This window comes from Colias croceus, chromosome 18 (assembly GCF_905220415.1).
Source record: "Colias croceus chromosome 18, ilColCroc2.1".
Classification (NCBI taxonomy): Eukaryota; Metazoa; Arthropoda; class Insecta; order Lepidoptera; family Pieridae; genus Colias; species Colias croceus.
Window position 1 is genome coordinate 7538034 of NC_059554.1, and position 19940 is coordinate 7557973.

General features: G+C 33.2%; 6 protein-coding genes across 6 annotated transcripts in view; 2 read left to right on the plus strand and 4 right to left on the minus strand.

Annotated features, from left to right (window-relative positions):
• LOC123699878 (bifunctional glutamate/proline--tRNA ligase) overlaps positions 1-3634 on the plus strand; it is a 30165-nt gene extending 26531 nt beyond the window's left edge. Inside the window, exons 27-32 of the mRNA XM_045646927.1 lie at positions 274-413; positions 979-1105; positions 1315-1556; positions 2111-2271; positions 2671-2814; positions 3413-3634. Coding sequence (XP_045502883.1) covers positions 274-413; positions 979-1105; positions 1315-1556; positions 2111-2271; positions 2671-2814; positions 3413-3578 — 980 coding nt within the window. The 3' untranslated portion in view covers positions 3579-3634. The remainder of the gene's footprint in view (positions 1-273; positions 414-978; positions 1106-1314; positions 1557-2110; positions 2272-2670; positions 2815-3412) is intronic.
• LOC123699876 (DNA repair protein XRCC4-like) lies at positions 3602-4553 on the minus strand. Its single transcript, XM_045646925.1, has one exon. It carries the CDS (start codon positions 4392-4394, stop codon positions 3729-3731), a length of 666 nt encoding a protein of 221 aa, XP_045502881.1. The 5' UTR covers positions 4395-4553; the 3' UTR covers positions 3602-3728.
• Positions 4554-6802: 2249 nt separating this feature from the next.
• On the minus strand, positions 6803-7645 carry LOC123699806 (DNA repair protein XRCC4-like). The gene has a single exon (XM_045646834.1). It carries the CDS (start codon positions 7499-7501, stop codon positions 6884-6886), a length of 618 nt encoding a protein of 205 aa, XP_045502790.1. The 5' UTR covers positions 7502-7645; the 3' UTR covers positions 6803-6883.
• A 453-nt stretch (positions 7646-8098) lies between these two features.
• Positions 8099-9866, plus strand: LOC123699839 (ribosomal RNA processing protein 36 homolog). Its single transcript, XM_045646877.1, has 4 exons — positions 8099-8269; positions 8398-8633; positions 8897-9177; positions 9682-9866. The coding sequence occupies exons 1-4, from the start codon at positions 8216-8218 to the stop codon at positions 9819-9821; spliced, it is 711 nt and encodes a 236-aa protein (XP_045502833.1). The 5' UTR covers positions 8099-8215; the 3' UTR covers positions 9822-9866.
• A 490-nt stretch (positions 9867-10356) lies between these two features.
• Positions 10357-13854, minus strand: LOC123699841. The gene is made up of 7 exons (XM_045646879.1): positions 13764-13854; positions 13190-13213; positions 12711-12913; positions 12325-12457; positions 11962-12129; positions 10853-11034; positions 10357-10519 (listed from the first exon to the last, which is right to left on the minus strand). Exons 1-7 carry the CDS (start codon positions 13816-13818, stop codon positions 10403-10405), a joined length of 882 nt encoding a protein of 293 aa, XP_045502835.1. The 5' UTR covers positions 13819-13854; the 3' UTR covers positions 10357-10402.
• Positions 13855-15338: 1484 nt separating this feature from the next.
• Positions 15339-19357, minus strand: LOC123699840. The gene is made up of 7 exons (XM_045646878.1): positions 19294-19357; positions 18662-18691; positions 17432-17634; positions 17047-17179; positions 16681-16848; positions 15820-16001; positions 15339-15507 (listed from the first exon to the last, which is right to left on the minus strand). Exons 1-7 carry the CDS (start codon positions 19346-19348, stop codon positions 15391-15393), a joined length of 888 nt encoding a protein of 295 aa, XP_045502834.1. The 5' UTR covers positions 19349-19357; the 3' UTR covers positions 15339-15390.
• Positions 19358-19940: the final 583 nt, after the last annotated feature.

Below are 19940 nucleotides of genomic sequence, written 5' to 3' on the forward strand. Positions count from 1 at the left end.
TGATCATCTACACAAACTATAGGAAATATTCTAAGTTAAAATTATAATTTTTAATTAATACTTAACTCAGCCCCCGGAATCACAGACACAATAGAAAATCTATTGTGTCGTGGCCCGATCGGGCCGCTCGAGGCTCAATGGGTTATATAAGAAATTGAGACAAATTTATAAGGCAGGAATAAATATTTTTTCTACTTAAATTCAAGAAGAAAGTGTACATGTTTTTTTATTTAACCTTATATACATAATTTATGACGTTATAAAAATTAACAGACTTATACGCGCGAGTATACGAAGAATATCTCGCGATTCCCGTAATAAGGGGCAGAAAGACTGAGAAGGAGAAGTTCGCGGGAGGTGACTACACAACCACCGTAGAAGCTTATATCGGTGCTAGCGGACGTGCTATTCAGGTATTTAATGCGTATAGAATAAGGTTTAGAATTGCGTGCTATATTCTGTTATGTTTTCAGTGGGAAATAAATTTGAATGCTTATATTGGTGGTTGAGTTTTATGTATTTAATATGGATGTTATGTTTACATTATTATTGTGTGCTTTATGTGATTGGAAAAATAAATTATTATAATTTATTTAAGCAAAATTCGAATGATTTTACAAACTATGTTACTATGTATCAATCTATACTAATATTATAAAGCTGAAGAGTTTGTTTGTTTGAACGCACTAATCTCGGGAACTATTGGTCCGATTTAAAAAATTATTTCGGTGTTAGATAGCTTATTTATCGAGGAAGGTTATATATCATCACGGTACGACCAATAGGAGTGGAGCCACGGGGGTGAAACCGCGCGGAGCAGCTAGTACTTCTATATAATATAACAATATAGGCTAATATACATATACCTCGTATTTAATAAGCAAAATAAAATTAAATAATCACAATATTATCACATCAATCTCACGAACCTAAAAATATAAATTTACTTTAAATTGATTATAACTTTTTCTTAAACAGGGAGCAACCAGTCATCATCTAGGACAGAACTTCTCAAAGATGTTCGACATCGTGTACGACGACCCCGACACGCAAGAGAAGAAGTTCGTTTACCAGAACTCGTGGGGTATCACCACTAGGACTATTGGTATGTGTATTGTGTAAAAACAAAGAATTATAACAATGTTTGTCCTCAATGGACGCCTAAACCACTTAACCGATTATAATAAAATTCGCACACCATGTGCAGTTCGATCTAACTTGAAAGATAGGATAGTTTAAATCTCAAATCGTTTTAGAGAAAGCGGGCGAAGCCGCGGGCAGTAAGCTAGTAATTATTATTTTCTTCGAATACAGGTGTAATGGTCCTCGTACACGGCGACAACCGTGGCCTAGTTCTTCCACCTCGCGTAGCCGAGATCCAGGCCATAGTAGTTCCGTGTGGTATCACAGCATCCAGCACTGCTGATGAGAGAAAACATCTCATGGACTCGTGTAAGGACCTGGTGGAGGAACTGAAGGCAGCTGGTATCAGAGCAGATGGCGATTATAGGGAGAATTACTCGCCAGGATGGAAGTTTAACCATTGGGAGTTGAAGGTAGTGTTTTTGTGTTATTACTAGTTGTGCTTTGCGGTTTTTACAATAAAAGCAAGTAATTCTAATTGAACTCGTAAAAGTAATTATGTGGAATACAAAAATGAAGTCCCATGTCGCGGCAGATGCATTAAACATCTGTTTCACTGATCGATTTTCTTTAGGGACAAGCAGGTGATCAGTCTTCTGTGTCTTGTCAGACATTTTTTCTTCGTCTCCACCGGGAATCGAACCCAGGACCTCTCGGTTCTACGCTCACGCGTCTACCACTGTCCAAGGAGTCTGTTCGGCGGTACTGTCAAAGAAGTTTCAAAGCTTCTTCTTAAAAGGGAAAAGTTAAAAAAGTGTTAATATGATGCTTGGTTCCACGTCGACTTTTGCATAACAATTAAAAATATTTTTTGTATGTAGAAATATGTTAACTGGAGTGCTAATTCAAGAATGTTCAAAGTCAACCGCTGCCATCGGCTAGAAAAATATGTTTCAAAATAGAACAGTTAAAATTTTTATATTATTAAAAATTTTAAATAAGTTTGTCATATTAAATTAATTTCCAGGGTGTACCAATCCGTGTGGAATTGGGACCAAAGGATATTTCCCGTGGAGAGATTGTCGCCGTAATCCGACTCACAGGCGAGAAGCGCACGCTCAAACGTGACTCCGCGCCCAAGGAATTGGTGACCACACTCGAAAAGATACACGAGGATATGTTGAATAAGTGGGTTTTTGATTATTTAATAATTTGTTGTAATATATCCAGAAATTTGCTATAAAAATACTGTGTAAGTTTACTAAGTTATTTAAAAGTTAAATGTGATGCTATCACAAAAAGAAAGAAACAGATGGAATGTTTATATAATAAATTAGATTAATTGATTATTTAATAATAATAGAGAACATTGTAAAAATAAAAAATCGTAAATCCATGAAATTTTGTTACATAAAAATCTAAATTTCTTATTTGTAGTTTGGTTAACATAATGTACAACCTTCATAGACAAAATGTATAACTGTAATTTATTTAATTTGTGCTTTATTTAAGTAAAACTATTTTTTTATAATATTGTAACAATTATGAAATATGCATTTGGAAAATGATCTCATTTTTTAATCGCAGGGCCATAAAGGAAAGAGACGAGAGATTGTCATCAGTCACGAAATGGGAAGACTTCACGAGTGCCTTGGAAAAGAAGCATATCTTGTTAGCACCTTTCTGTGGGGAAATTCCTTGCGAGGACAACATTAAGAATGACAGTGCCAGGTGACTAATGATAATAATCTGTTATACTTGTGTAGTATTGATATTATAAATAAAAAATCTATTTTACTTTGAATATATTATGATTTAGCATGCTGTAAAGATAAAATCAAGATTTGACTTTAAAAACAAAACATAAAAAAATACAATACCAAAGTACAGATACAAACAAAGTTATTAGTTAAGTTGGTGTTAGTTATCTACTGATTTTAATTAGAACAATGTTAAGCCAAAATTTTAAATGTTTTTTTCTTATTTTCTGATAAATTACCTTTGAAATCAGAAAATAATATTGTTTTCAATAATTTTATATGTTCAATTATTTTTATAACTTTATTTTTGAAGTGAAACTTCTTTATCGGGGTTGGAAAAAAATTTAGTGTAAAATTTTTTCGTTACGCGCCATCTTTTTGTTATCCCTACCACGCGTGATTCGACGACGTATTTCTGTAAAGTTGCATATAGTAAATTATTTTTTGAAAAATAAGGTTATAAAGAAATTTCACTTCTTATGGGTGTACACGCACGCATTTTTTTATAGTTATGATTTAATAAGTAAATTTATTTTATTATAATTATTAATTGTAACTTGTTTGTGTAGAAATGAGGATGACCAAACAACAGAGGTGAAGGCTCCATCGATGGGTGCCAAGTCCTTGTGTATCCCGTTCAATCAGCCCCGCTCTCTCACAGCAAGTGACAAGTGCATCCACCCAGCTTGCAAGAACAAGCCCAAATTCATTACGCTATTCGGCAGGAGTTATTAACAAAACTTGTATAAGTGTTTTATAAATTTTATTTAAAAATAAATCATTGAATATTGTGGCTGTATTTCATTTTATATAATAATATTATCAGTACATTACCTATAAAAAACATTTTCATTTTTTTTATAAAAGTTAAAACATAGTCATGATTTAGTTCTTTTCGCTGTTCTTCAAGATATCTTCCAAAAGTTGTATTCTTCTTTTCTTAGCATTTAATAATTGTATAAATTTTCCATATAATGTAGTTTCCATGGATATTTTTTGATCTGCAAAGTTTTCAAGTTCATTCTTGGATTTTTCCAGATCAAAAGTCAATTTTTCACTATCCTGCTTACTCTTTCTAATAATTTGTTGCAATTTCTTATTTTCATTTAATAAAATGTCTATAAGATGATCTTTTCTTTCTAGTTGCTGATCTCTTAGTAAAGTTACTTTACCATGGATAAGAACAGCTGTAGAACCCTCAAATTTCTTTTTCCAACAAAATACTGCACTGTTATTTGTTTCCATTACGAAATCGACTATATACTGACTGTCATTATTTTTTAAGCATTCCTTGACGTTTTTCTCATATTGAGTTTCATCTTCGTCAGTAAGTTCTCTAAATTTGCTAGCAGTATCAACTGAATATTTGCCAGTCCAACTTGCATCTTTTTCTAAGAGTTTCATAAGAAATAGATCATTTTTATTGGCTTGCCATGTAATTTTTGTATAAATTGGCTCTCCTTTTATTTCAAATTTCGATATAAATATTTCTTGCTCCATTGTTTTTTGCAAGCCACTTATAATTTGTATTATTTGTATTAAAAATTTCATGACATCATGTTTAACTTTTCCAGTCTTCCTGTTTTCTAAACTATATAAAATACATGCACGTGATAAAATTAGAAAATTATATACTACAACGAAAAACTAATAATTTCGAGTATTTTTAAACTTAATTTTGTTAAATTTATTTACCTGTCAAAGGCAGTCAAAGGATTAAGATTTGAGTCACTGTCAGACTGTCAGTGTCAAAATTTAACGTATAGGCAAAGGCAAAAATACAAACAGCCTCATCTGGCAACCTGTCTTTTGTTAAGTCTATTATCGATGGAACGAAATAAGGCTACCTTACCATCAAAGATATTGCATCTTGTTGCAGGTATTCTTCGAAGATGTAATAGCTAAGCTGTGAAAATGTGTGACCGTTTTCACTGGTACTAGGCTATGTGATTTTAAGACGTCACGTCGCAAAGTAGCTGTGCGAGGATATTGCGCAGTTCGAGCTATGCGATGTATTAATATTATAAGGCTTTGCTCTGCATATCCCTTCAGCTGTGGCGGCCATTTTGCACGGTTTCGCGCATCTGTGAAGGCCATTCTGCGTGGTCAGCGCGAAACCGTGCGAGTTATAAACAATGACGATATCTCTAAAATTTTGTAGGGAGCTACTTTGTATAACTAATATCGTTCGAATCGTTATGAAACAAGCTAATATACAGGGTTAGTTGTAAAACACCGGCAACCTCGCAGGACAAGATAGCTAACATCATAAGCAACAACATTTGTTCTACGACTTTTGATAATTTGTAAGATTTTATTTTCATACAAAAATAAATATTCATTTAATTTTCCGTTTGAATATTATAAACTCTACGCCTCCCAAAGATTCTGTAAACAAGAAGCGAACGAGAGGGGGAAGGGGGCGTCGCGCCGACCATCCGATAATGAATAGAACATAGACTTACAAATGTTAGGAGAGTACAATAAAAGTTTAAAAAATCATTTAAAAATAATTTATTGCGTTATGCCAATAGTCGTAGAACAAATGTTGTTAGTTATGATGTTAGCTATCTTGTCCTGCGAGGTTGCTGGTGTTTTACAAGTAACCCTGTATAAAAGATATCTTAGTCATAAATTACTTTGCAATAAATAAGTAATTCTAGCTTGAAATCAGGGTGAGCAATTTTTTTTAGTTCATTGTACAAAACTCGTTAAAAATAAATAAATAAATAATTATTCATACAAAAAGGTTTTATTGTATTTACAATAATACATATACAAACTCATTAAATAATAAAAACCATTCATTCCTATACATTTTTTTTAAAATACAAGGCTTACAAAAACATTAGCCATTCCGAGCGGCCGAGCGCCGGGCAAAAAATAGGGACCGTTAATTATTCTTCAATCCAAGTGGCTTAGGTTATTAACTTATATTAAAGTTCGGTTCTTATACTTGACTACAAAAGAGTTTTGGCTGTAAGAAGTTTTTATGTTACGAGAAATGAAACAACAAAAAAAGCACTTGAAAAAAGTACCTCTTGAACTTTGGATACCTGACAGGATGAATTCTGTTACATTTATTTGATGACAGATGTCATGATAAAGCATAGTGTTCATTTACGAATCGTTAAAACAATAAAAGACATATGAAACCTTTGTAAAACATTCCTAAAATCGATGACTAAACCCAATGACGCTGTCAGCGATGCGCGCGAAATCGAGACGTTGGACGGTAACTTTTTAAAGCGCTAGAGACGCTCGTAGCTACGTTTTTGTTATGTAAACATGTGGATGTATGCCATCCTTGTTCTTCTGTTGATATTTTGTGTTAGTTTGAGTAGGAAAGATATAGTTTACGATATACAATTGTAAAAAATACGACAGAAGGTACGTCACGGTATAATCAAGCTCCAGGAGCGGGGTCCACAGATGCGATTTTTTTGACATCGTTCTTCTAAAGATTTTATAACAGACAAGGGGATATAGACCACCTGCACCACTTACGAACATCAGTGGCACGGACACATCCATGTAAATAAAACATCTTAATTTAATCCGTTTCTAATAGCAATTCTATGGTACATAATAATATATACATGAATGAATGTGATTGGTGAATATATCAAACCCATCCACTGCAACCCGGAGCATAGTACATCTCTGGTAGAAAAGCACCCTTAACCATAGCATGGGTCCAAATTTTGATCGCAGTGAACACGAAAAAAATCTCAAATTTTTAAAGAATTCTGGTTCTTTATTATATTTTAAACATCAAAACAAAAATACACACTAAATACTTTTTTTTTCAATCACACTTACTTCTTCAAGAGTGTGATACATAACAAGGTTAAATATTATTCTTGTTAAATATTTTTGACAATATAAAATGATATTAATTTTTTGTATTCATAATATCTCTTATAACAGAAATTTGAAGAGAATATAGTGCTTGTTAATCAATATCATTTTTGTATTCTTAATTAATTCGCCACACATCTATAATTAAATCGCATCTAAGCATTATGAAATTATACTTTTTATGCTAATTTGAATGAATTTGCATTTTCATTTTTAAATGACAAATTATCCTTGCAATCGTGAATTAATTTATTCTTTTTTAGATTGAGTAAATTGAGAAATTTGTCACAAAGTGCCTTTTCCATATCAAGTTTCAGATTCAAAAATTCTTGCGTGTCTTTGAGACACTTTTGATATTCCTTTTCGATATTTTTACATCTCCATTGCCAGTGGTTCGCTTTGCATTTCAAGTGTTTGTTTACGGCAAGCAGTACTTCTATTAAATCCGGTTGTACATTTTTTGGTGATGTTTCTACTTCTACTGGTAAAAATCCTTCTATAATAATAGTATCTGAAGTTTTTCGTTTCCAGTAGAAAAACCCACTCTTTAATTCGTAAATGTAGTCAGGTCTTTGCTCGGATAAGCAATGTTTCGTATTTTTAATATATTCTTTCTCGGTCATCTGTAAATTTCTACTAAAACTTGCTAAACGATTTGGTGAAAATTTACCTTTCCATACCTTATCATTTCCATACAAATACATTTCAAACGAGTGACTTTGCCATCCAATCATCAAATACAGTGTTTCTCTCTTTGTAAAAATTTTTGTCGCTGTTATTGCATCTTCAAAATCCATATTCAATGAATTTTCCTAATTCTGGCATTCAAATTAATTCAATAGTCACTTATTCATAATATTCCATTTTTATTTTTTTTAAACATATTGAATTCATTATTAGTCGTTTTTATAGGATGCTACAATTTATTTTATCAATATCATTTTTACTTTAACTTTCCTTCAAAATTAGTTTTGAATGATATTTGATATTAAGTGGACAGCTGTTATTTTCATAGTCTTTTTTGAGTAGGTAGCTGTTCATAGTTTTAGAAGTTCATTGTTATAATTTATTTAATTTATGGTCAAAACCCTGAGACCCACATGTATTATGGTACCTATAAACATTTGTACAAATATTTAGGCGATTAGCAATGCGAATAACGCACGCGCTTATGATTATCAGTGTCTATTCGCTTTAACATTCGCATATTTATGTTAGAGGTTTGTAGACCACCAATTAAGGGGAAATACAACTGTAAACAGTGATTTACGTTGGCACACAAATACGAATGTTTCATTCTGTTTCATTGAATATCGTCGAATCACAAGTAACGTGAATAGCGAACACGAATGTGTAAATGAATGTCTATGGTGAATTCGTGACAGATGTCAAGATCAAAGTTGAAATTGACAAATTAACCTATAAACTTAATTCATATTTGGTGTTTTGATTTTGTTCATGTGTTTTGAATTTCTGCTGTTAATTTTACTACAATATTAGTTTTATTAACGATGGAAAGCAGTGACAATGAAAAAGAAATTTCAGATGTAGATGATAATGAAAGAGTAAGTGTTTGTGACAATTTCTGTAGGGTAATTAAATGTTAATATCCTGAGTTTATATTGTTGAAGAATTTATATTATAGGTATACAATTTTATAAGTAGATGAGTTTAATAAAATTTCAAATTTCAGACTGCTATAAGACAAGAGTTATCCAACATGACATTTGAAGAGCTTCAGAAATTAAAAGAAAAAATTGGTGCCAAGGTTTACAAAGAAGTTGTGTTTGGTAGAAATAAAAATACTGAAAAACCTAAAGTGTTCACAAGAGAGAATAAAAATAGACCTCGGGAAGTAAGTGCAAAGAAACCAGTAAAAATGCAACTTGATATTGGTGCTGTGAAGAAGACAGAAGTGCGTGACCCGAGGTTTGTTTCCAGCATGTACTTTGGCATTACCACTTTTTCATATTTTATTTTTAAAGTTCAAATGTCTCTATTTGCCTTAATACTAAATACAAGTAGAAAACAAATGGTACAATATATTTTGATTGCCAGGGTTATTGACTTGCAAAAATGTTGTATATTATTGTAGAACCTTAAATTATTTAGTATTTCATATTCAGTGAAGAGAACTATGCTTATTGATCAATTTGTTGGTCTTTAGTAAATCCAATGTAATTTGTTTCCAGATTTGATCCACTATGTGGTACATTTGACAAGAAGCAGTTCACCCAAGACTACGGTTTTCTATCCGATATGAGAATGAATGACATGAAAGCTATCAGGAATGAATTAAAACAAACCACAGACCCTGATAAACAGCTCAAGTTGCGGAGACTTCTGCAACGGTTGAAAGATAAACATAGAGCCAGTAAGAGAGAGAAAATAGAAAGAGAGAAGAGAAGTAAAGAGATTGAGCATGTAGAACACGAATTTAAGGAAGGCAGACAGCCACACTTTAAGAATAAGTGTAAGTTGATTTTCTTTAAGTGGTATAACTGTGATATATCCTTTTGTGATAATTGAGTTTATAGTATTTTTTATTCATAACGCATCTTTTTAATAGGTACTTTATTCTTAATTATTCATACATTTATAGAAGGGCTTCGCCCGTGGTACATATTTCGCAATAAAAAAGTAGCCTATGTCCTTTCTCGAGTATCAAAATATCTCCATACCAAATTCCATGCAAATTGGTTCAGTAGTTTAGGCGTGATTGAGTAACAGACAGACAGAGTTACTTTCGCATTTATAATATTAGAATAGATTGAAAGTTTGCTTGGAATATAAGTCAAAAAACTATTTACTGATTTTAGTCTACATGGAGTGAAGATAGATTTTTGAATTTAATCAATAAAAAATGATATGTAAACTACATATTTATACTTTACATATCATATATAGGTGCATTGATTGCCTACTAGCCTGTCCTTTAGTCAAGACAATTTATTTTATCTTTCATTCATTGTTACAGCGGAATTACGAGTGGAGTCCTTAGTGCAACAATATGAAGAATTAAAGAAGAAAGGTTCTGGCAGAATTCAGCGTCACCTCAAACGCAGGCAGCAGAAAATTAAAAAGAAATCATTCAAAACTCCTGTCGGTGTTGAATGATGTTAATTTTATGAGTATTTTAATAAAACATATTATTATGAAAAAGTTTGTGTCTTTTATTATGCTTAATAATATTATGTAAGTATATCCTAGTATTTTCTTAGTTATCTTTTATATATAATCCCCTAATAACTGCTGATGTACTTTGCAGACGCAGTAAAACGATATAAGTAGGAACTGTTAGAGATTTACGCGATTTATTTAATTAGATTTACTATTTGATCATTTTCTCAACTATTATCCATGAATTAGCGTGTTTGATTTAATGATAATTTATGCGTGTGTGATTTTCTGAAGTAGGTATTTATATAATTACGTTAAGTTCACGTTCTTATTAATCTGCTACATAAGCTTCATAAATATCAAGTACCTATGAATTAACATGAACCATTCAGAGGTTTTCGTGTAAAAGACTAACGAACATAAATACGTATTATATTCATAAAACAATTTGTGATTATTATATTAGTAGTAGTAGAAGGAAGGAAATTTATTTATGTTTTTGCATGAACAAATAAAAATAATAAAAAACAAATGAAATGACAATAAATATTCTTATTTTATTAATTCGTAGCATAAGTTTAATTGAAGATACATCCGATGAAGTAGGGTTGGTCTGTGAAGTAGATGTGCATGGTGACCACTCCGACGGTACCAGCCAAGTTGTACAGGCACTCCGGTCCTTCAGGCACGATCATCTGTAGAAAACAATAATAATTATTGTAAAATATCAGTATTTCCACTTATGTTTATAAAAGTTGTCACACTTTTGAGAACACGATGTTATTTTTTTTCTTTCCGAATTAGGTAAGTACTTAAGTAATTAGAGATTTAACTTATTAACCTTTGATACGAATGGTAGACTAGACGAATATCTACATAAATAATGCGCTTTCCTACATACACTAAAATTTCCAACAAACAAGAAATTTATAACAAAAAAGAAGTACTTAGATCGATAGAAAGTCTCATATTGCTTACTACACCATAGAAAAATGTATGTATAATTAGGAGATTAAGATTTTACGTACTCTGACAGCAGATTCAGCTGGTCTCTCGAACCAGTCACGTCTTCCATCAATCAGTTGCAATTTGCCGACAGTGAGGAAGCCGACACCTTCGAGCTTGCCTGAGTTGACGAGAGGGAACCAGGGGAAGATGCCGTCGGACGTGCATTCTGTCTCCTTGGTCATGTTGTAGTAGTAGTGACGACCTGCAAATACATTTATTTATTTATTTATTCTTTATTGCAAATTGTTCCTGTTTTGAGGTGGCACAAGTCAAGGTTTAGTAACATTTTATGGGACAATGCCAGTCCCTATAGATGTAATAAATACGCATGTGCGTTTTTTTTTCTCTTAGAGCTAGCGCGCAAGAGCATCTTTTGTCTCGCGACTCGCACTGAAAGTGAAACTGAAAGTGCGCGCACGTAGGGCCACGTTGCGACGCAACTCCCCATAGAGTTGATGGGAGAGACAAAATAGTTGCGGAGACTCTTGCGCGCTAGCTCTTAAAACGTCGTAACTAGTCAAAGCGATTTTTTATAGAATCTGACCATAAATGAAAGATGCTTAGGCTAGAAAGTTTTTCAGGCTAATTTTTTTTATCATATTTCCTGTGGTAATTACCCTTAGTGTTGCAATTGCAACATACTAAATTTCGTTGCAGCCATTTATTGTTCCAATATGATTCACGTGGATTCATTTATCGATTTGAACGACCTGTATTCAGTGAGCCCTCAGGCGTTTCCAAAGCCAAATACGAACATGACAGAAACATATTATTCCTGTGTAGGTACCTATGATATTTTACGTTTCAATTTCAATTTATTGGTTGGGATATGTTTTAAAGAACCAAGTATGCAGTTTGGTTATTTTCGTAGATCGTTTTAAGTACCTAACTATAGTTCGGTAGGTAAATGTAAAAAAATATGTAATGCCGATTCAGTCAAGTGCTTCTAGAAGAAGTTTGAGTTTGAATTTAAATATAAGTAAGTAGTTAACTAGGTACTTAGATCACATTATTTTTTCTGTTTTTCTGGGATATGAAGTAACTAACTTTAAAAAACATTTAATCCATTTCCAACCAAGTAAGTAATTAAGTAAATTTATAATTTTAGTAGGACTAGGTAAACACATACCCATCCACAGGATACAAGCTTGTTTCGTGAAAATGCTGTTTTCGATTTTCTTAGCATCTGCGGGAATTTCGACCATTTCTTTGTTGAAACCGCTGACCCAAATGGCGTCTTCACCCAGGACGTCGATGTTGCTCGAAGGTGCAATGTCTTCATTCAGTTTTGAGCTTGCTGAAATAACACAATAGGTATTTTATATTATTTTCTAAATAAGTTTTTTTCTCTCAGAAATTGTGCTTTTAAATTGTCATTCAATATAAAAAACTGCCAAGATAAATATTATGTTAAAAAAAGGACAAATTTAATAAACGTTTCGTCAATTTTTATATGATATTTTATGTAGGTATGTGAAATGTTATTACTTACTCTCAGACACAAAGAACAATTGGGTCGTCCAGAAGGACTTCTGTGTTTCACCAGCAACTGGTGTCGGGTTCCATTCTGTGTAACCTTGTGTCTCCCAGTCGAAAACGGCGTCCGAAAATTCATCTTTGGCAAGCTAAAGATAAAATGATGTTCACATAATATATTGAAAAACAAAAAAAATCAATACCAGCTGGTACCTACTACGGTATAGGTATATATTGCAAAGTACTTATACTTATATACCTAGTATTGTTTTGCAGAAAGAGAAAATAGGTTTATTCACAAATACAACTATACATACTTATTTTCAGTAGGTATTCAAAAACAGAATAAAATTAGTTTTATATTTAATATTTTAATATTAATAAGATCTAGACACTACTTACAGCTATTTGCAGACCAGCGATCTGGCCACTCCTGGTGAAGAAACCGCACAGCACGCGGTCTGGAGGGCAGTACAGTACCAGGTTGGGTCTGGTCGAGTCAGCCCGGGAGGTGATGGACCAGCCCTCGCGAATAGCATTGGTTGTCGTCTGGGGCACCACGAAGAAGAAGTCGGATCCGATTCCGATGCCAACATTGAATTTCACTGTAAAATAAGATGATAACTATTAGTTAAAACTTTGAAGCGTGCGTATTGTTCTTTAATAATTATTAGAATAGAGGATTGAATTTGATTAGAAGGATTATTTTGTAAATTTTTTGTTATTGCAAATAGAATATAATATGTTTAATAAGTATAGAATTTAATAAATAAACGTGTACAGTAAGTAGATATATTATAAAGCTTTGATTTCCGGCTACTAAAAGTTATAAAACACTACGCATTTTTATTTTAATTTTTAATTAAAAAAAATATAATTACCTCGTAAACCACGACTGAGAGCATCTGAAATATAAAAATACAAAATATGTTACTTTGAAGATATCCAGTCCATCATCATGACTTAAAATGATAAAATAGTTTTGCAAAGCTTGAAAGTTTCAAGTTTTCTTTTCGTCAGAAAAACTAAAAGTGCAGTCACAAGAATAATATGAATTATTTAATTAAACACGAATATTTTAAATATTCTTATCATCAATAGCAATTATAGCGCACCGTGCATTATATTTATATCCACTAAAATACCTAATGTATTAAAGCAAAAGATAACAGTACCTCTAGTTTTTTAAATAAAGTAAAACAAATTTAAGAACACCAAAGTACCTAATATTCATTAATTAATTATATTGATAATTCCTCATTATTTCGTACTCAAGTCTGACATTCTGTGTTTTCATTAAAATACGTATTGCATAAATTTATAAATATAAATATTGCATGTTATGTATTGCATGTTGATATTAATTAGCTATGTAAAATTTCCAATAAAATGTTATAATAGTGACCTATGATTATTGCGATTATCCCTAATTAGCTTCAGTAAATTTATTCTTACCGCACAAGGGCGCTGCAGAAGCAAGTACCACAATAGCAAGCAACGACCACTTCATCTTTACTGTTATTTAGTAATAAAGTATTGTTCGTAAATTCACCATATTTATACAACGGATTAACATTTATCTACAAGATAGAGCTTTGAACATTGATTTTAGACACTAATCCTTTTAATTATCGTAGGTAATTAACACGGCTCTCTCGCTTTTCCTGAAAATACTTAGTGATAAGGTGAAAAAACCCGTGTTGTGGGAAAAACACATTTATTTATTCAGCTACTTCAGAAGTAATTTATACTGCATAATTTAGATAATATTCATCATCATCAGCTCATTTTGTTTCTACTGCTGGGAAATTGCCCTCCCATAAAAGGGATCGGGCCATAATCCTCCAGCTGGCCATTGAGATATACTGAGATAATAGTACTACGTATGGAGACGACACCGCCTACATCACTTATGTTCAGCTCAACATACGCCATATGCCGTAACTGCGCACGCTCATTTTTTATTTGTTTTAAAGTGAAACGCATCAAATATGCCTTCGTGTGTGTTACGATATTGCACAAATAATACGGAAAAGTGCAAAGGAATAACTTTCATCGGTAAGTACCTAACTAGATAATAATTTTTAAAACTTAGTTAGAGCAAAAAAATGGCGCACAGATTTTGTTCGTGGTGTCTCCTCCATACGTAGTACTATTATCTCAATGCAGCTGGCCAAGTACGGGCTGGTGCATGTCACACCACAATAATATGTCGTCGGACTTTTGATTCTTCGACATGTCGGTTTCCTCACGATGTTTTCCTTCACCGTTCAAGCAGTGGTGATGTTATAAACATGCGTAGATAATTTCTAAAATCAATTTATTTCCTGCATTAGACTACAGGCCCATATTGAAAGAAATATGGGTCATTTGAACCACCAGGTGACCTATATAGAACGATATAAGAGCATATAATATTAAGATTCAGTACTATGCCGTCACTTGTAAGTTGTCCAACTGAGTGCAGATGAGAATTCGAAAGTACAGGTAGACTCAGTAAATTTTAGTCACATATTTTTGTACGGCATTCTTTACGCACTCAAGAAAATACTAGTTTTCTTAGTTTTCTCTTTGTTTAAAATCTCCTCATAACTGCTGATGTATTTTGCAAACGCAGTAAAACAATATATATATGTAGTTAGAATGTAACGATTTACTCTTCAATGATTTTTTATAACTGTGTGTGGATTAGCTTTTTGTATACCTGTGCGTGGTTTTCCGAAGTAGGTAGATATTTGTTCCTATAGCGTATGTTCTTATTAATCAACTACATAAGCTTCATCAATATCAAGTATGAATTAACATGAGTGGTGGTTTTCATGTAAAAGACTAAGAACGTATTAATATGAACTATTTATATTCATACAAATTTTCATGTTTATAATTATATTAATATTTTGTAGTATGACTATTGGGTAAGTATTATTCTTTAACTTTCCTGAACACATTCTACAGTAGAGAGTGACTTCGAAGAGAAGAAAGGAAATTTATTTTTGTTTTTGCATGAAAAGATAAAAAGAATAAAACACATTTATTGACATGACAATAAAATATTATTATTTTATTAATTTGTAGCATAAGTTTAATTGACGATACATTCGATGAGGTAAGGTTCGTCTGTGAAGTAGATGTGCATGGTGACCACTCCGACGGTACCAGCCAAGTTGTACAGGCACTCCGGTCCTTCAGGCACGATCATCTAGAAAAACCGCAATATGTTTATAAAGTTGATTGTCACACTTTTGAGAACACGATGTTATTTTTTTTCTTTCCGAATTAGGTACCTAATTAGAGATTTAACTTATTAATCTTCCATACAAAGTGTAAACAAAGAATTTACCTACAAATAGTGCACTTTACCGCATAAATTAAAATGTCGAACAAAAAAGAGATACTCTCACGTCCCTCTAGTAAAAGACAGAAAGCCTTATACTGCCAACGACACCATAGAATGTTTAATTTTTCTTAGATGTATATTATTTAGTAAATTAGATATGTAAGATTTACGTACTCTGACAACAGATTCATCTGGTCTTTCGAACCAGTCACGTCTTCCATCAATCAGTTGCAATTTGCCGACAGTGAGGAATCCCACACCTTCGAGCTTGCCTGAGTTGACGAGAGGGAACCAGGGGAAGATGCCGTCGGACGTGCATTCTGTTTCCTTGGTCATGTTGTAGTAGTAGTGGAGACCTGGTAATATACTACTGTTATACAAATAGTTCCTGCTTGGAGGTGGCACAAGTCAAGGTTTAGTAACACAAGTCAAGTTTTTTTTCTTAAACGTCGTAACAAAGCGATTTTTATATGATTTTCGAGTCTGAACATAGATGCTTAGGCTAGAGAGTGTTATATGCTACTTTTTTCACATATCTCTTGTGAGAATTACCTTTGACCACCCGGGCGAAGCCACGCCTAAGCCTAGTATCAAATATGTAAAAAAATTGCAATTGCAACATACTAAAGTTCATTGAAGCTTTTTCCAATAAATGATTCACGTGGATTCATATTCAGTGAGCCCTCAGGCGTTTCCAAAGTCAAATATGAACATGACAGAAACATAATAATCCTGTGTACCTATGATATTTTACGTTTCAATTTCAATTTATTGGTTGGGATATGTTTTGGATATTTTATATATATTTAACTAGGTAAATGGTTAAATGTAAAAAAAAATATGTAATGTCGATTCAAAAGTGCTTCTAGAAGAAGTTTGAAATTAAATATCTTTAAGTAGTTAGGCACTTAGATCACATAATTTTTTTCTGTTTTTCTGGGGTATGACGCATCTAACTTTAAAAACATTTAATCCATTTCCAACCAAGTAATTAAGTAAATTTATAATTTTAGTAGGTCTAGGTCAAGCACATACCCATCCATTGGATACAAGATTGTTTCGTGAAAATGCTGTTTTCGAATTTCTTAGCATCTGCGGGAATTTCGACCATTTCTTTGTTGAAACCACTGACCCAAATGGCGTCTTCACCCAGGACGTCGATGTTGCTCGAAGGTGCAATGTCTTCATTCAGTTTTGAGCTTGCTGAAATAATATATTGTAATTTTCTAAATAAGCTTCTTTCTTTTAGATATTATGATTTTAAATTGTTTATTCAATATAAAAACTGACAAGATATAGAAGCATAAACATGTTTAAAAAAGGACAAATTTGAACAAATATTTCGTGAACTTTATGCACTTATGTGAAATGCCATAAAATTATAATTAAGAAGACACTTACTCTCAGACACAAAGAACACTTGCGTCGTCCAGAAGGACTTCCGTGTTTCACCAGCAACTGGTGTCGGGTTCCATTCTGTGTAACCTTGTGTCTCCCAGTCGAAAACGGCGTCCGAAAATTCATCTTTGGCGAGCTAAAGATAATATAATTTCATGAATGATTCCTATATTTAAATTTTAAACGAATATTGAAAACTATTCGATTTCAGAAACAGAGTATAACACAAAAAAAATCAATACCAGGTACCTGCAAAGTACCTATTTAATTTGAAGAAAGAAAGAAAATACGTTTATTCACAAGTACAACTACTTATACTATAGATTGAGTAGGTATTTAAAAACAATATAAAACTAACTTAAGATTTAATATTTTAATAAGAACTTACAGCTATTTGCAGACCAGCGATCTGGCCACTCCTGGTGAAGAAACCGCACAGCACGCGGTCTGGAGGGCAGTACAGTACCAGGTTGGGTCTGGTCGAGTCAGCGCGGGCGGTGATGGACCAGCCATCGCGAATGGCATTGGCTGTCGTCTGGGGTACCACGAAGAAGAAGTCGGTTCCGATTCCGGTGCCAACATTGAATTTCACTGTAACATAAGTGATGAATATTAGTTAAAACTTTGGAGCGAATTGTTCTTAATAGATCTGAGGACTTCGAAAAAAAAGATTAAGGATTATTTTGTAGGTAAATGTTTTTATTGGTAATAGAATATGTGTTTAATAATTATGAAATGTTTACAATAAGTTTCTAAAGCTTTGATTTTTTGCTATTAAAGTTATAGAACTATTTTATTGTAGCCCTGCCTTCAAAGCCAGAGGTCATGGGTTCGATTCCCACCCGGGGCAAATATTTGTGTGATGAACATAGATGTTTGCTCTGTGTCTGGGTGAAATGCCGGCTCCACACTCGCGCCGCGAAGGCCCGCGAAGGCCGCGAACCGCGAGTGTGGATGGTTTCGCGACATTGCGTTCGCGCTTCGCGGCGTTCCCCGTCCGGTGGCGGTTTTTTGGTCCGCTTCAAAGGGTTTGCGAAGCGCGAACAAAGCGCGAACGCGAACGCATCCACACTCGCGCTGTGTTCACAGTTGTTCCAAATTACGTATTTTATGTTTTAAAAGCAAACATAATTTTAGTGCATAATATTTTTATTAATTCTCATATATTCTCATTTATAAATTCTCCTAAACTTGTTTTTTGGACTTTATAAATGCATAATTGTAATTCGCTAAAGCGCACAATGTCAGAGCAGCAGCAACTTCCACGTCCATTTTAGTCAAATGCGCGAACGTTAATGCGAAAGGTCGCGAGTGTGGAGGGCTATATTTATCGCGGCGTGTCAATGCGCGAACCGCGGCCGCGAACCGCGGGCGCGGTTCGCGGAGTGTAGAGCCGCAGTTAATTATCTATTTAAGTAAGTATTTATCTCTATTAGTATCTATATTAGTATGTTTATCAGCGATCTGGTTTCCATAACACAAGCAAAAAGCTTAGTATGGGATCAGATCGTGCCATGTGTGAAAAATTGTCCTGAAAATATTTATTTATTTTATTTCCATTTATAAACAGGAAAGTTCACTGCGCATTTAATTATTTTTAATAAAAAAATATAATTACCTCGTAAACCACGACTGAGTCTGAGAGCATCTGAAATATAAAAATCAAAATGTTAGTTTTGAAGATCCATCCATCCATCCATCCATCCAATCCCTCATCATCATTAAAACTTTTCGTAAAAAAAAAACTGAAAGTTAGTCATAAGAATAATATGAATTGTTTAATTGAACATGAATATTTTACATATTCTTATCAACGACGGGATTAGTGCACCGTGCAGTGACCGTGAATTATATTTATATCCACTGAAATACAGTAAAAGATCACAGTACCTACTTATCTCTAGTTTTTTTTAATAAAACAGATATAAATTCAAGAACACCAAAAGGTAATTCATTAATTATTAAATTTATAATTTTTCAGACATAATTTAACGAGCGACCCACCTTCACTTCGTCGTTATTCCTCATCATTTCGTTCCCAAGTCTGTATATTTTTTTACCTAAATAAAGAGTTCTTAAGTAGATAATTTTAATTTTGATTGTTTAACAAATATTCTGTGTTTTCATTAAAATACGTATTGCATGCTATACCTACTATCAATTATAGACAAAATTTCTAATAAAATGGGATAATAGTGACCTATGATTATTGCGATTATCCCTAATTAGCTTCAGTAAATTTATTCTTACCGCACAAGGGCGCTGCAGAAGCAAGTATCACAATAGCAAGCAACGACCACTTCATCTTTACAGTTATTTAGTAATAAAGTATTGTTCGTAAATAAAAATAACCATATTTTATACAACGGATTAACATTTAGATAAATGTTAATCCGTTGTATAAAATATGTTATTGTAGATACAAGATAGTGCCACAGTATTACAATATTATTTCCATTATTGTAATACTGCGATAGAGCTTTGTACTTTTTTTTTGTGTGGTGTTTCTCAATGTTACCCAGAAGGGCTAACGGACGCGGGGGTGAACTGAAGGTTCGCCCTTGCGCATGTCGTCAACATGCGCAAGGGCGTCCCACCTTGACGGGGATCTCGAACCTCGGCTTGGGCTGTCGCTGGAGTGGAGGAGGCCGGAAGGGCTCTAGTCGGACGGGGGCTTTGTACATTGATTTTTGACTAATCCTTTTAAATATCGTAATTAACACGGCTCTCTCGCTTTTCCTGAAAATAGTGATAGGGTCAAAAACCGTGTTGTGGGAAAAAGAATCACAACTTTTTATTCATAATCGCATATTTTTAAACTACTTAGAACTACTTACTTAGAAGCAATACATACCTACTGCATAATGTAATATTGTAAATTTATGCGAAATTGTTTA